This window comes from Salmo salar, chromosome ssa05 (assembly GCF_905237065.1).
Source record: "Salmo salar chromosome ssa05, Ssal_v3.1, whole genome shotgun sequence".
Lineage (NCBI taxonomy): Eukaryota > Metazoa > Chordata > Actinopteri > Salmoniformes > Salmonidae > Salmo > Salmo salar.
The window spans coordinates 21,449,919-21,464,894 of NC_059446.1; the positions used below are offsets into that span (position 1 = coordinate 21,449,919).

Below are 14,976 nucleotides of genomic sequence, written 5' to 3' on the forward strand. Positions count from 1 at the left end.
ACAATGACCCCCAAGCATACTTCCAAAGTTGTGGCAAAATGGCTTAAGGACAACAAAGTCAAGGTATTGGAGTGACCATCACAAAGCCCTGACCTCAATCCTGTGGGAAGAACTGAAAAAGTGTGTGCGAGCAAGGAGGCCTACAAACCTGACTCAGTTACACCAGCTCTGTCAGGAGGAATGGGCCAAAATTCACCCAACTTATTGTGGGAAGCTTGTGGAAGGCTACTCGAAATGTTTGACCCAAGTTAAACAATTTATGGCAATGCTACCAAGTCCTAATTGAGTGTATGTAAACTTCTGACCCACTGGGAATGTGATTAAATTAATAAAAGCTGAAATAAATTACTCTCTACTATTATTCTGACATTTCACATTCTTAAAATAAAGTGGTGATCCTAACTGACCTAAGACATTGAATTTTTACTAGGATTAAATGTCAGGAATTGTGAAAAACTGAGTTTAAATGTATTTGGCTAAGGTGCATGTAAACTTCCGACTTCAACTGTATATCACGGCTTTCAGCCAATCAACATTCAGGGCTCAAACCACCCGGTTTATAACAAGTTATATAGCACTATTCCTGGATTCTTTAATAAATCTCTAATATAATAATATATGCCATTTAGCAGACGCTTTTATCCAAAGCGACCAAAGCATGTGTCACGTTCTGACCAGCAGAGGGAGTAATTGTATTAGTATTTGGTCAGGAGGTGGCAGAAGGGTTTGTGTTTTGTATGGTTTTCTAGTTTGTCTATTTCTGTGTGGTCTGTGTGGCTCCCGATCAGGAACAGCTGTACGTCGTTGTTCCTGATTGGGAGTCATATATTAGTTGCTTGTTTTCACCTGGGGATTTGTGGGTAGTTGTCTTTTGCACTGCTAGTAGTTTAGCCTGCGAAACTGTCTCCTGTCGTGTTGTCTGCATTTCTTGTTTTTCCGTGGTCAACGTATTTAATAAATATGATGTTGAGCACGCAACCCTCTGCGTATTGGTACACTTTCTCCGACAGTGATTTCTCTTTATCAGATGATGAAGAACGTGACAGCATGCATACATTGTAAATGTTATTGAAATGTCTTTGCTCAATTACACATCCTCCTTGCATCAATTTAATTGACAACCAGCCCTTAACTCACTTGTTGTGAGTCCACAGAGTTGAGCTGGTACTCTTAAGAAGTCTCTGCATATCTGTACGTTCACTTCAATTGGTGCATGTATTTTATCACCTTCATCAAACACATCCAGTGTATCCTATTGAGTTGTAACAGCCTGATAGAGTGGTATCATGCATAAGCTCTCCACCACCTCACCCCCCCTCCACCACCTCACCCCCCCTTCACCACCTCACCCCCCTCCACCACCTCACCCCCATCCACCACCTCACACCCCTTCACCACCTCACCCCCACTCCCCTCCACCATCTTACCCCTCTCCATCACCTAATCCCCCAACACCTCACCCCTCCTCCACCTCACCCCCACCCCCTCCACCACCTCACCCCATCCCCCTCCATCACCTCACCCCCTCCATCACCTCACCCCCACCCCCTCCAGCACCTCAGCCCCCCTCCACCACCTCACCCCCCATCACCCCCTTCCACCACCCCCATAATCCCCCGTCCCGTCACCCCCCTCCACCACCTCACCCCCTCCCAGGCTGGGTAACTGAATCTTCTGTATCAGTGACAGGTTCGGAACACGGGGGGGGGTTCTTGGCACAGGGATGAGGTGCCAGATTGACAGGGAGATGAGGGTGGTGTGTGTCGTGGAGGAGGGAGGAGGTGTAGCTCACAGATCACAGATAAGCATCAGTGAGAATATGAGAGGCCAGATGGTAATCGTTTTAGAGGAAATGAGACTATACCATCGCAAAGGAAACCACAGGAAAGAGGCTGACCTTGTGCACCTGTACTGCTGCTGCAGAGCTTTCGGGTTACACTGCAGACAGACACAGAGACATTGTGGTGTCCTAAAACTGTTCTCATCAAAAACAGGGCCAAAAAGTTCTAAAGTATCCATACTGAGGCCTGGATTGTACTGTGGGTGGACAATGGTGCAATATTTTGCGTTCTACTTATAAGGTAAGCATTTCTGTAACACCTTCCTGGTTTCTCTTTAAGATGGAGACATAAACAATAAAGCCATTTGATTGGAAGATCAGCCTATTTATTCTTGGTACCTTTATGTAAAAAGTTAACCCAGATTTGTATGTGGGTACTTGTATTTATGAGTTAAATTTAAACCTACAATTCCTGCTTACAAACGCTTTTGCAAGACTTTAAACCCGTTCCTACAAGCAGTTCATCTCCGGGCTTGAATATACTATTCTTCATAAATGGGTGCGAGTTGACGCTCCTGAAATAGACGTAGGCACAGATGGAGAGTTAATCTAATGAGAAAAAAGTAAATGTCACAACACCACCCTTGCACTTTGGAGAGCAGATGTTGAAATGTCACGATGCTCAGGCTTAAATTAAGAGCAATACCTGTTAAGAGAAGGCTTCTGCAGGCCATTTATTTTTAACCCACATTACTGGATGTTCTGTGTGATGAGAAATATCATCTGAGAAATATATGAGTGGAGAATAATCCTCCCTGTAGAAAACATGTCTCCCCGGCTTCTGTTTCAGATGGTAAATTGGTTTCACAGATTGTCGATCTAGCCCTGTTATTGGTGCTCCACAGTTACTTTCAATGTGCAATTTTCAAACCATGATACTCAGCTGTGGGCGGCAGCATGATGAGAATACTGCACGTGAAAAGGAATGTAAAAGGGACAAGCACATACCTGAATTTATTTATACCAGTTCAAGTCCACATCCACATCAAACAAGTGGAGAACATGTCTAACTGAAGCTACTTCACCAAAATGTCCGCCTACGAAATATTGGACAGCAGACAGCTCAAATCATAAAAATAGAAGATCAATCAGATAGTCAAATGTCAGGTCAAAAGCAAATAAATCTGTATTTTCAGTTTGACGACAGTTTGACTATAGTGCATTTATGTATGTTTGTGCAGATGTTTGTTCTCTGAGCTGACACTATTGAGGCCAAATCTCTCTAGCCAGACCACAATCGCTTGAAGAAGAAGTGATAAGGCCATGGGTGGTATGCTGTAGCTGATGCTCATTGCTCACCAACACAGGAAGTCATTTTCGGTTGTTGCAAGGCTAAAATTAGCCAAGTAGACTTCTGTGCAATGACATCCGGGTAATACTAAAGGAATGATGGTAATACCACATTGGTGGGTACTAAATGTTACTGGTTATAGAGTGGTAACAAGTCTGTGAAACCCTTATTTGGCTTGTTCTACAATTGTGGCCTAAGCATGTTGACGAGGTAGTTTGTCTTTGAGAGTAAATGCATGGCATCCACTCTCTTCTCTGTTTCTCCTTTCAGCATCTGTCTCAGTTGGTGAACATGCAAAAAGCAACAGCATCAGGAGCCAAAGATAATTGATAGGCTCTAGTCGAAAATAAATGTGAAAACAAAGGGAACAGGCAGGCTTTGAAAACACATGACTCTAAGAGCCTAGTAGCCAAGAACTCCTGAAAGTGTTGCTTTTTTTTTAATGGCTGTGTTTTTCCCTACGTATGCAATTTTCTAGTGGGATTTGGATGTAGCATCTCAATCATCTGTACTATATAAGCAAACATGCTCTGGTTCATCCCTTCATGGGGATTTGGCTGTGACTGATATTTAGTGAGATTCTTTTGGCAATGGTTATGCATACTTTATCCTCTGTTTGGTTGATGATTGATGATAGCACTGTTGGAAGATGCACCACCGGCTATTTCTATATTTTGCTCTTTAAAAAATTATAAGTCACTTGTTTATTGTAACAGCTTCAGAAAAAGCATATTAGCACATGATGAGGAATTATGAGGAACAGATACTGACCTTTTATGAATTACGGGGAGTGAAGATCAAATAAAACACACAAATGTATTTATTTCTGTCCTAATTGATGAACATTCCAGTTACTGTTTTTTTTTATGACCAAATCTCTGCAACTCAAATTTAGGTTGCCCAGTGAAGGTCTAACTCTCAACTAGCTACATCTTTTATTTGTTTGTTTTCTCCCTTGAGGTTAGCGACGAAAGTAAAAAATAAAAAAAAAAGCTGTAATGTAGCAGTCATCTGTTCCCCATTCAATGAACTCCATGTCAGAGTTGATTAGGGTTTATTTCAGTGTGCATGAAGCCAAATTTATTGAGTGATCGCTTGTTGATACCAAACGTGACTGGAAATCTCTGAGCAATGTCATCCTTAACTTTTTTGTTAACTGGAAAGCAAATGCCCTGACATCTACAGTATGAGTCCTATGCAAAATATGCCAGTGAAATGTTTACTGTAAGACCCATAGTTTTTTGTTGTTGTTTGCATACTCCTCTGAGTTGTTTTGCTTATACCTATTTGTATGTGTTAATAAATCATTTTATAAAGCATTTTCAGTGCTTTACTCATGTACTGTATGTGTTATAGTAATTATTACCCCACCGAAAACAAAAAAAAGCAAATATTACAAATGTATATATTTTTTAGATTGTTGAATTATAACATTTAATGGTATAGTGCCTCTTATCTGATCAGACCAGCTCTGTAGCCTTCAGTCGACTGTGTCTGTTGTGATGTACATCTACTAATATCATCTCCATCTGAACATTGCTTAATATCACAATAAATATATATTTGTGTTCTCTGAAACGGTCGTGCTAGCCATTGTGTCACCTATTTTATTCCATCAGGAGCCCCACTTCAAGGTGCTCATGCTAATTTCTTAAACTCTTACATCTAGACGTTCCGCTAGTGGAACACCTGCTCCAATATCCAATGATGGGCGTGGCGCAAATACAAACTCCTCTAAAATCCGAAAACTTCCATTTTTCAAACATATGACTATTTTACAGCATTTTAAAGACAAGACTCTCGTTAATCTAACCACACTGTCCGATTTCAAAAAGGCTTTACAGACAGAAATAATCAGACACCCATTTTTCAAGCTAGCATATAATGTCACAAAAAACAAAACCACAGCTAAATGCAGCACTAACCTTTGATGATCTTCATCAGATGACAATCCTAGGACATTATGTTATACAATGCATGCATGTTTTGTTCAATCAAGTTCATATTTATATCAAAAACCAGCTTTTTTACATTAGCATGTGACGTTCAGAACTAGCATACCCCCCGCAAACATCCGGTGAGTTTACTAAATTACTCACGATAAACGTTCACAAAAAATATAATTATTTTAAGAATTATAGATACAGAACTCCTCTATGCACTCGATATGTCCGATTTTAAAATAGCTTTTCGGTGAAAGCACATTTTGCAATATTCTCAGTAGATAGCCCAGCCATCACGGCTAGCCATTTAGACACCGACCAAGTTTAGCCCTGACCAAACTCCGATTTACTATTACAAAGGTTTGATTACCTTTGTTGTCTTCGTCAGAATGCACTCCCAGGACTGCTACTTCAATAACAAATGTTGGTTTGGTCCAAAATAATCCATCGTTATATCCAAATAGCGGCGTTTTGTTCGTGCGTTCAAGACACTATCTGAAGTGTAAATAAGGGTCACAAGCATGGCGCAATTCGTGACAAAAGATTTCTAAATATTCCATTACCGTACTTCGAAGCATGTCAACCGCTGTTTAAAATCTATTTTTATGCCATTTTTCTCGTAAAAAAGCGATAATATTCCGACCGGGAATCTGCGTTTAGGTAAACAGACGAAAGAAAACAAAGCATGGGGTCGATGCGGGCACGCGCCTGAGTCTCACAGTACTGTAACCAGCCACTATCCAAACGCGCTACTTTTTTTCAGCCAGAGCCTGCAAAGCCACGATTCAGCTTTTTGCCGCCTTCTGAGAGCCCATGGGAGCCGTAGGAAGTGTCACGTAACAGCAGAGATCCTCTGTAATGGATAGAGATAATCAAGAAGGGCAAGAAATTGTCAGACAGGGCACTTCCTGCATGGAATCTTCTCAGGTTTTGGCCTGCCAAATGAGTTCTGTTATACTCACAGACACCATTCAAACAGTTTTAGAAACTTTGGAGTGTTTTCTATCCAAAGCTAATAATTATATGCATATTCTAGTTTCTGGGCAGGAGTAATAATCAGATTAAATCGGGTACGTTTTTTATCCGGCTGTGAAAATACTGCCCCCTAGCCATAACAGGTTAACTTGTCAAACCACTTACACACCATAGGGCAGAGAGTATAAAGGTATGGAATGTAAGATGGTATGAAACAAGCATGAAGCCAATGAAAGTCCTCTTTCAAACATAAAGAATACTAAGAGTACGTTCCAAATGGCACCCTATTCCCGCTATAGTGCGGGTGCTATTTGGGACGTACCCACAGTACTTCTGCATGTGGTCAGTGGATGAAAGGTTCCAAGGACGGGCTGTTTTGGAACGTGCAGCCTTGTGTTAAATGCCAAGCTAATTATGTGTTTGGCCTCATTGTTAGCTGAAGAGAGGGACCAGCTATGAGTCTGCAGTGATTATGGTTAGTAATGGCTGACCTGTTGGTTCCACTTCAATGTACCTGGGAGGGGAGGGGGGACAGTTTTAGAGCTTGCAACCCTTCCTGTTATTAGGGCTGTTGTCCAAACACGTTCATTTTACCTCCTCAGCCCTTGCGTAAGCGACTTTCCCTCTGGGGAATCCACGTCGAAACCGGATGCAGTTTGATTGCCATCTTAAGTAGAGGACCAATTCACAAACGTTGCCCCCTCGGCCCTAGATTTAGGTAAAGAACTTTGATCACTAGTGGGGTTGATATGACCCACAATTCAATGCAAACTGTAGTCACGTGTCAAACTCCGGTGGCCGCGAAGTGTAAAATCTAATCAACAAGGCTGTGTTTTTGGCATGTGAGACAAAATTATGACGCAAGCTTGCAAAACAATGTATATAGATGACATTAATTTTAGTGTTGGCAAATGGGAATGACACTCAAATTGGCTTAGTCTAGTACTGAGGAGCCTATAAAACATTCAGTTGAAGTCGTAAGTTTACATACACCTTAGCCAAATACATTTAAACTCAGTTTTTCACAATTCCTGACATTTAATCCTAGTAAAAATCCCCTGTCTTAGGTCAGTTAGGATCACCACTTTATTTTAAGAATGTGAAATGTCAGAATAACAGTAGAGAGAATGATTTATTTCAGCTTTTATTTATTTCATCACATTCCCAGTGGGTCAGAAGTTTACATACACTCAATTAGTATTTGGTAGCATTGCCTTTAAATTGTTTAACTTCGGTCAAACGTTTCAGGTAGCCTTCCACAAGCTTCCCACAATAAGTTTGGTGAATTTTGGCCCATTCCTCCTGACAGAGCTGGTGTAACTGAGTCAGGTTTGTAGGCCTCCTTGCTCGCACACGCTTTTTCAGTTCTGCCCGCAAATATTCTATAGGATTGAGGGAAGGGCTTTGTGAAGGCCACTCCAATACCTTGACTTTGTTGTCCTTAAGCCATTTTGCCACAACTTTGGAAGTATGCTTGGGGTCATTGTCCATTTGGAAGACCCATTTGCGACCAAGCCTTCACAATGAACTTATTGTGGGAAGCTTGTGGAAGGCTACCCGAAACGTTTAACCCAAGTTAAACAATTTAAAGGCAATGCTACCAAATACTAATTGAGTGTATGTAAACTTCTGACCCACTGGGAATGTGATGAAAGAAATCTCTACAATTAATCTGACATTTCACATTCTTAAACTAAAGTGGTGATCCTAACTGACCTAAGACAGGGAATTTTTACTCTGATTAAATGTCAGGAATTGTGAAAAACTGAGTTTAAATGTATTTGGCTGTGAATGTAAACTTCCGACTTCAACTGTAGGTCTTTACTGATAGACCCTCAGTGAGGTACTACATTCAACGACTTTTGAGAGTGAATGTATAGAGTAAATTCCCTTATGCATCTCTTCTCTCCTGTCAGTCAGTCTGTCCCTCTTACCAACTGTCTGTGTGTCTGTCTGTCTAGTACCATTTCATTTCAGACATGTATTTTCAGACGTGTGAGAGATATCACTGTATTGTCGGTCAAGGGCTCTTAAATGTTGTTAATGTCCTTTGCCCTCCAACCCTCCACCACCCACACTGCCAGTTCCACCATCTGTCACATTGTGGCTTGTTTAGCCAAAGTGGGTGAAGTGAGCGTAAAGCATTATTGTGGCATTAATGTGGTGGGCCGCGTGAAGAGGGCATTGTCTCCTTCTGGGTTGCAGCACATTCATGTTAAAACATGGCCCAACACCAGCACTCACACCACAGTAGACTCAGTTACAGTAAATGAATAATGAAGTTTCTGAGACATTGCTGATTAGAGTGCATAGGTTTTACTGATTTCAGGGGAAACATCCTGATGGTACTTTGTGTGTAGCTATTGATGACTCTAATATACACCAGACAAAAACAAACTATTAGGTAACGAGTCACCAGTTTCATGCAGTTTGTGTGAAGTCTACAGTGTGTGCGAATCTCACATTGAAGTAGCTCCTTCTCATTCTCCACAGGAACCTTGGAAGAGAGGCAACATGACCAAACAGAAATATGGTCGCTATAGCAACATGGAGGAGGATGAGTATCATGTCCCTGATAACCATGAAGAAGAGTTCTTGGTGCACATCCTTCCTGCCAGAGCCCCTGGGTCAGACAGAGACTATGCAGGTAAAAACTCTAGTCCCTGACAATCTATTAGATAGAATTATAGCAGGTAAAACGTAGAAAACAGAGAAGTTGCTCTTCCATCTTGTATTAAAGGTATGATTGCCTATCCACACATGACAAATACAAAGTACCTATAATTAACATACTGTATATCTATAATTAAACTTAAAATGTAATATGTAAAAAAAAAAAAAAAAAGTTTTACTTTGCATTGTGTATTTTACGAGACGTTTTAAGACATTCAAGCACAAAGTAGATTTAGACTTGATTAGAAGCTCCATTGTGCCCCAGTCTAATTAGAGGGAAGAAAATAAAGTGTGGTTAAGAACAAGTGTGACATCCAAATCCAATGTGAGACAGAAAGCGGAGCTGTAAGTGAGATCTCATGCTGCTGAGAGAGGCCTCTGTGTGGATCTCTAGAGCCATCTGTAGGCCAATCAAATCCACACTGTGGGAGAGATACAATTATCCTGAAATGAAGGGGGAGAGAATAGCATGAGTTGTGTGAGTAAACTCCTCATGGATTATGGCTGGTCTGTAGTAATACCACAATCAGGGGCCGCAGGGGCACACAGCTGATCTGTAGTAATACCACAGTCAGGGGCCCTACAGCTTCTCTGTAGTAATACCACAGGGGCCCCACAGCTGCTATATTGTAATACCACAGTCAGGGGCCCCACAGCTGCTATATTGTAATATTACAGTCTGGGGCCCCACATATGCTCTGTAGTAATACCACAGGGGCCCCACAGCTGCTATATTGTAATACCACAGTCAGGGACCCCACAGCTGCTCTGTAGTAATACCACAGTCAGGGGCCCACAGCTGCTCTGTAGTAATATGACAGTCAGGGGCCCCACAGCTGCTCTGTAGTAATATGACAGTCAGGAGCCCCACAGCTGCTCTGTAGTAATATGACAGTCAGGGGCCCCACAGCTGCTCTGTAGTAATATGACAGTCAGGAGCCCCACAGCTGCTCTGTAGTAATATGACAGTCAGGAGCCCCACAGCTGCTCTGTAGTAATATGACAGTCAGGAGCCCACAGCCGCTCTGTAGTAATATGACAGTCAGGAGCCCCACAGCTGCTCTGTAGTAATATGACAGTCAGGAGCCCCACAGCTGCTCTGTAGTAATATGACAGTCAGGGGCCCCACAGCTGCTCTACTTTTGGCTGTGTTACTATGGATACAGTAAGATGTTTTTTGTTGTGTAGGTGGAATAATACTCTATATTTCCATCTACTGGAACAACTTGCAATTGCCACGTCAACCAAAACTATTGAGATTAATAATAATTATATTCTTTCTTTTAAAGATAGGGACATTTCCAGATCCTCCTACGCTCAGAGTATCAGCTCCACTTCAAGTGTACGTGATTTTCCTCAGTTCTTCTTTTACATCACACAATTTGCCAGTTTACATCCAATCAACCGTGAGTTTAAAACCCATTATTTAAACATGATATTCATGTTTATTGCCATGTTTTGTCTTTCTTGTAGGGCAGCCCTATCATACCCCCACGGCATCCCATAAGAGGCCTCCCTTGTACTTCTCCAGGTAACTGAAACCCAAACAATTACTGATTGAAGCACATATAAGAGTTGGTAGAGAGTTCCAATACAGACACTCCTTGGTCATGTTTCAAGTTTGGTCAAAGGATCCATGGCATTGTTTTGAATAGGAAATACCGGACCTTCTGTCAACCGCCAACTGAAGCCCGGAAAACCAAGGAGGAACCAGTTAGGTAATAATCACCATACAGGAGTTGTCATTTTATCTTTATTTAACTAGGCAAGTCAGTTAAGAACAAATTCTTATTTACAATGACGGCCTACCCCAGCCAAACCCAGATGACGCTGGGCCAATTGTGCACCGCCCTATGGGACTCCCAATCACGGTGGGATGTGATTCAGCCTGGATTCAAACCAGAGACTGTAGTGACACCTCTAGCACTGAGATGCAGTGCCTTAGACCGCTGCGCCACTCGGGAGCACATCAGTAATCATTGGTGATAATAATGTCATCCATTAATATCAGTTTTGACTGGGGTAATTGATAATAATCGGTGCATACAGAAAATGACTGCACGTATTCCAATTCATAAACATGATGATGTCAAGATGGTGATGTAGCACAGCAAAGGTAATCCAGGTCAAGAGCTGTTCTTTTACAGATGAGAGAGCACAAGTCATGGAGCCTACACAACAGGTAAATGTTTTACAGTTAAAAAAGAATACTATTCAGCATTTCAAACAAAAGCTCTGGGAAAGACCAAGAGGCTGACACTTAAGATTTACAAACAACATTTTTTTCCCAAACTGGAAACAAGTGCCAAATTTAAAATATATTCCTCTTGATATTCCTCTTTTCCAGAACATGCTACTCCCACCAAGGTAATAGTCCCTCTAATCTCTTTATACATTTCATGACATTGGTATCAGTATTATGTTTCTAAGTCCAGTATGTTCATTTTGAAACCTTTGAGACTTTAATACTGTTTGGTTCCAGGTCCCCACCATCCTTACCTAAGGACCTAATGAACAAGCTGTCTGGGCTGGACCTCCAGAGGCCCTGCAGGAGAGAGTGAGTTATTGTCCATCTACCTAACAGCATAGGGACATTAAGGGGACACTAATGCAATGTTATATGGAGTATTATTAGATTCAAAAGGCACTCGCACATCTGAGCAATCTTGTTACAGGTGCATGGCAACAGTTCTTGATAGTATCACTGATATTTAATAAGCTTACGTATCGGCCTAACGGCCTTCGTCAGAGCTTTTGTGAATTTTCTGAAAACAGCACCTCTATGTAGACCTAGCCCCACCCACATCCGTTCCACGTATGGAAAGGAGTTGGAGGCAAAGGAAAAAGAAATAAGTGCTACCAAACATAACAATATGCATTTCACAAATATTACAAAAGTGTATAGACAAGACGCACCGAACACGTCCATAAAATCACAACGAGGACATAGCAAGTTTTCATTAATCATTGGGTACATCATACGAAAAAACAAAGTAATCTTAAATAGGAACATATTTTAAATTCACAACATAACATACATAGGCATTTCATCATTAAGTCCTTAAGGAAATAATGTCTGGAGGGTGAAAATCCAAAAACATTCTCTTTTGCTCAGAGTATTATTAACATCACCTCCCCTGTCTGATATCTTGACTTTCTCTATACCACTTCTTTTTTTTTTTATGGACGTGTTCGGTGCGTCTTGTCTATACACTTTTGTAATATTTGTGAAATGCATATTGTTATGTTTGGTAGCACTTATTTATTTTTCCTTTGCCTCCAACTCCTTTCCATACGTGGAACGGATGTGGGTGGGGCTAGGTCTACATAGAGGTGCTGTTTTCAGAAAATTCACAAAAGCTCTGACGAAGGCCGTTAGGCCGATACGTAAGCTTATTAAATATCAGTGATACTATCAAGAACAGTGTGCGGTTTCCCTTTTCCTTCATATGGAGTATTAGTGCCACCTGTTGATTGAATGTGATTCCACCATGACCCATCTCAGAAAGTACGTTCACCTATAGTTATATTTCCAATGGAAAGAGAATTGTAAAATGGGTCTGTCTCTTTTCCCCTCCAGCAGACAGAGAAGACAACAAAATGTAAGAGGTTAAATCACATATTGTATGCCTAATTTTGGCTAAATGTCTATCTTTGGGTGAATCTATCTACATGGATGCAGTGTTAGCAGTCCATAAAATGTTCTTGCTAAAACTGAGTAACACGTAAATGAATAGCTACTAAGGACGTTTGCTTCACATTCATCACATATAACGTATGCTTCATATTAATTATAGGTGGACTGCAATACACCCTCAATTAGTGAGTACTATTTAAATTCCATATTAAAGAAACCAAACATTCTAAGGTTGTAATAATAATAATAGAAATGTTAACATATTTTAGGTAATTGTTTAAGGAGAGAGCAAACTATCCAAAGATATTCACTGGATCTTGAATCTCATCTCAACACAGACATAAGGTACATGGGAGGAATTATTGTGAAGTTCTTTAAAACCACTACAATAGTTCATTAGTATTTTTCTATGTTTATGATAACACATTGTTTGATTCTTGAATCAGGTCACAACAAAGGCACAATACCCCAGGTAAATAAGACCTTGCCATCTCAACATTTTGTATAGTTTCATTGCATTGATCTCCAATTTACCAATAGAAAATAAACTACTATGTCGAGTATGATGAATGCAATTGAAAGCCTGTCTTATTTTATGCCATGTAGAAGAGTCGTCAGTGAAGCGCCAACAACACCATGAGTGGCCTCAAACCAAAGATGACGTGGAGCAGCATGACTTTGTCCCCAAGGAAAGACCTTGTCAGGTATGCTGCCTGAATACACCAGGCACATCTCCAAATGGGTGATATCCACCAAACCAAACAGGACAATGATGTGCTTGAAGATTACTTGGAAGTAATGAAAGAACCACAACACTGACAGAAAATGCCAATGTACTGTAGCTTACATGATTGGCACATTTATGAAATTACAATATGCTTTATTTTTTCCAGACGTACAATGAACAAGACTGGTACATAGGAGCTTGTGATCGAGCAGAGGCTGAACATGCCTTACACCTGGTGAATAAGGTTTGTAATGTGAGGTGTTATTTAAGTAATGAGGCCCGAGGGGGTGTGGTATATGGCTTATATACCATGGCTGTCAGCCAGTCAGCATTCAGGGCTTGAACCACCCAGTTTATAATATGAAATAATCTTAATGAATGGAAATGCAAAGAGCTAGAACAGTCCCAACAGCAGAGTTTCTTTAAGTATTAATGGATGTTATCCTAGTGAGCACTGTATATTTTAATGTACAGTAGTAATTAAGTAATATTAATGATACAATCTATATAAAATGATTACGTACTGCTTATGAATGTGTTATGTATGGGTTGTAACTCTGTTATGAAGTCCTTGTATATGTACTCTTTAAATAAAGGGTTACCCAAATGTCTCCCTAACAGGATGGGGCATTTTTGGTGCGGAATTGCTCAAGGAACACGAAGAGCGAACCCTTTGTCTTAGCAGTGTTTCATGACAAGAGAGTTTTCAACGTTAAAATTCGGTTCATTGACAGCACCTCCAAGTATGTCCTTGGGACTGGGGAAAGTGCCAATGATGTGAGTAGACAAGTAAGAAAGAGTACTTTACTTTAGTAGACTTTACTTTAATTTTACTTGAGTAGATTTTACTTTACTGTAACGCAGAGATCCGCCATGGCTGAAACAGCGCCACTGGCCGCCCCAGGCAGCTTTGTTATTGTTTTTGTTTTGAGGAAATGAGCCTCCAGCATCACAGTAAAAACAAACATGGTAGTAGGCCTATGTACCCTGCTGTTCTACCGCACTTGCAATGAACAAAAACTGTGTTCGTTGTTTTAAAGTAACATCTTTGTTGTTGTAATACTGCAAACGGACGTGGCAGTTTCACCAATATGGATTGTTGCTTTAAGTATCACTCTATCACACTTTAAGTATCAAGCTTATCCTTGCATGGCTTTCATTAATGCTTTATTTTCTCCCTAGATGTTTGATTCTGTGGCAGACATCGTCAGATTCCACTCCATATTCCCTGTAGTCCTGATCAATGGGAGGAACCAATTAGCTAACAGATATCAGGGGAACTGTGTGTTGACATACCCAATCACAAAAGAGGTTGTCAAACAACTGTTGGAATGAAAGGCCTACTGTGCCCAAGCAATAACTATCACATTTTGTCTGAGTTGATCCACTAGATTTGTCTGTATTTATCTGTTTTGTAACGTGCTATATTTTATTATAAATTGTCACATTTCGCTCTCTACTCTGTACATAGACTCACCATTGTCTTGCATCTGAGTACATGTACTGTATAGACATTATGTAAACTTGCCTAAATAAAAGGTTTTAAGGAAGCATTGAGACTGACTTAGAAATCATTTTTTATGTTGCAAAAGTAGAACAGATAATTCAAGTATAAATAAAGGAGTCACTGCTAATACAGACCAGGAAGGCAATTTCTCTGTGTCACACTTCTGTGTGAAGAACAAATCAGTAGACATCTAACAAAGATTTATGCATGAATACCAACAAGTCCATGTCTAATGTGTATTCATGTGATATTTGAGTGACTAAAATTAAAACAATATCTATGGCCTGAAAAACCAAAATAAAGAAACCGTTAGCTGACATTGACTAGTTCATGTGGACATTTCTGACAAGTTATAAATAGCTCTGTAAGTAATGCAATGACTA

At 40.5% G+C, this 14,976-nt stretch overlaps 1 protein-coding gene across 4 annotated transcripts; it reads left to right on the plus strand.

Moving 5' to 3' along the window:
• Positions 1-1,841: 1,841 nt before the first annotated feature.
• On the plus strand, positions 1,842-14,639 carry LOC106604483 (cytokine-dependent hematopoietic cell linker). 4 transcript variants are annotated; one of them, XM_014199134.2, is made up of 16 exons: positions 1,842-2,081; positions 8,543-8,696; positions 10,012-10,064; positions 10,196-10,253; positions 10,378-10,440; positions 10,870-10,904; positions 11,070-11,089; positions 11,205-11,279; positions 12,303-12,324; positions 12,520-12,544; positions 12,629-12,704; positions 12,806-12,831; positions 12,966-13,063; positions 13,253-13,330; positions 13,708-13,875; positions 14,269-14,639. In XM_014199134.2, the coding sequence occupies exons 2-16, from the start codon at positions 8,564-8,566 to the stop codon at positions 14,419-14,421; spliced, it is 1,083 nt and encodes a 360-aa protein (XP_014054609.1). In that variant the 5' UTR covers positions 1,842-2,081; positions 8,543-8,563; the 3' UTR covers positions 14,422-14,639. The 4 variants fall into 4 exon arrangements, with proteins under 4 accessions (XP_014054609.1, XP_014054611.1, XP_014054610.1 ...); XM_014199136.2 differs by having other exon boundaries at positions 13,708-13,863; XM_014199135.2 differs by having other exon boundaries at positions 12,306-12,324.
• Positions 14,640-14,976: the final 337 nt, after the last annotated feature.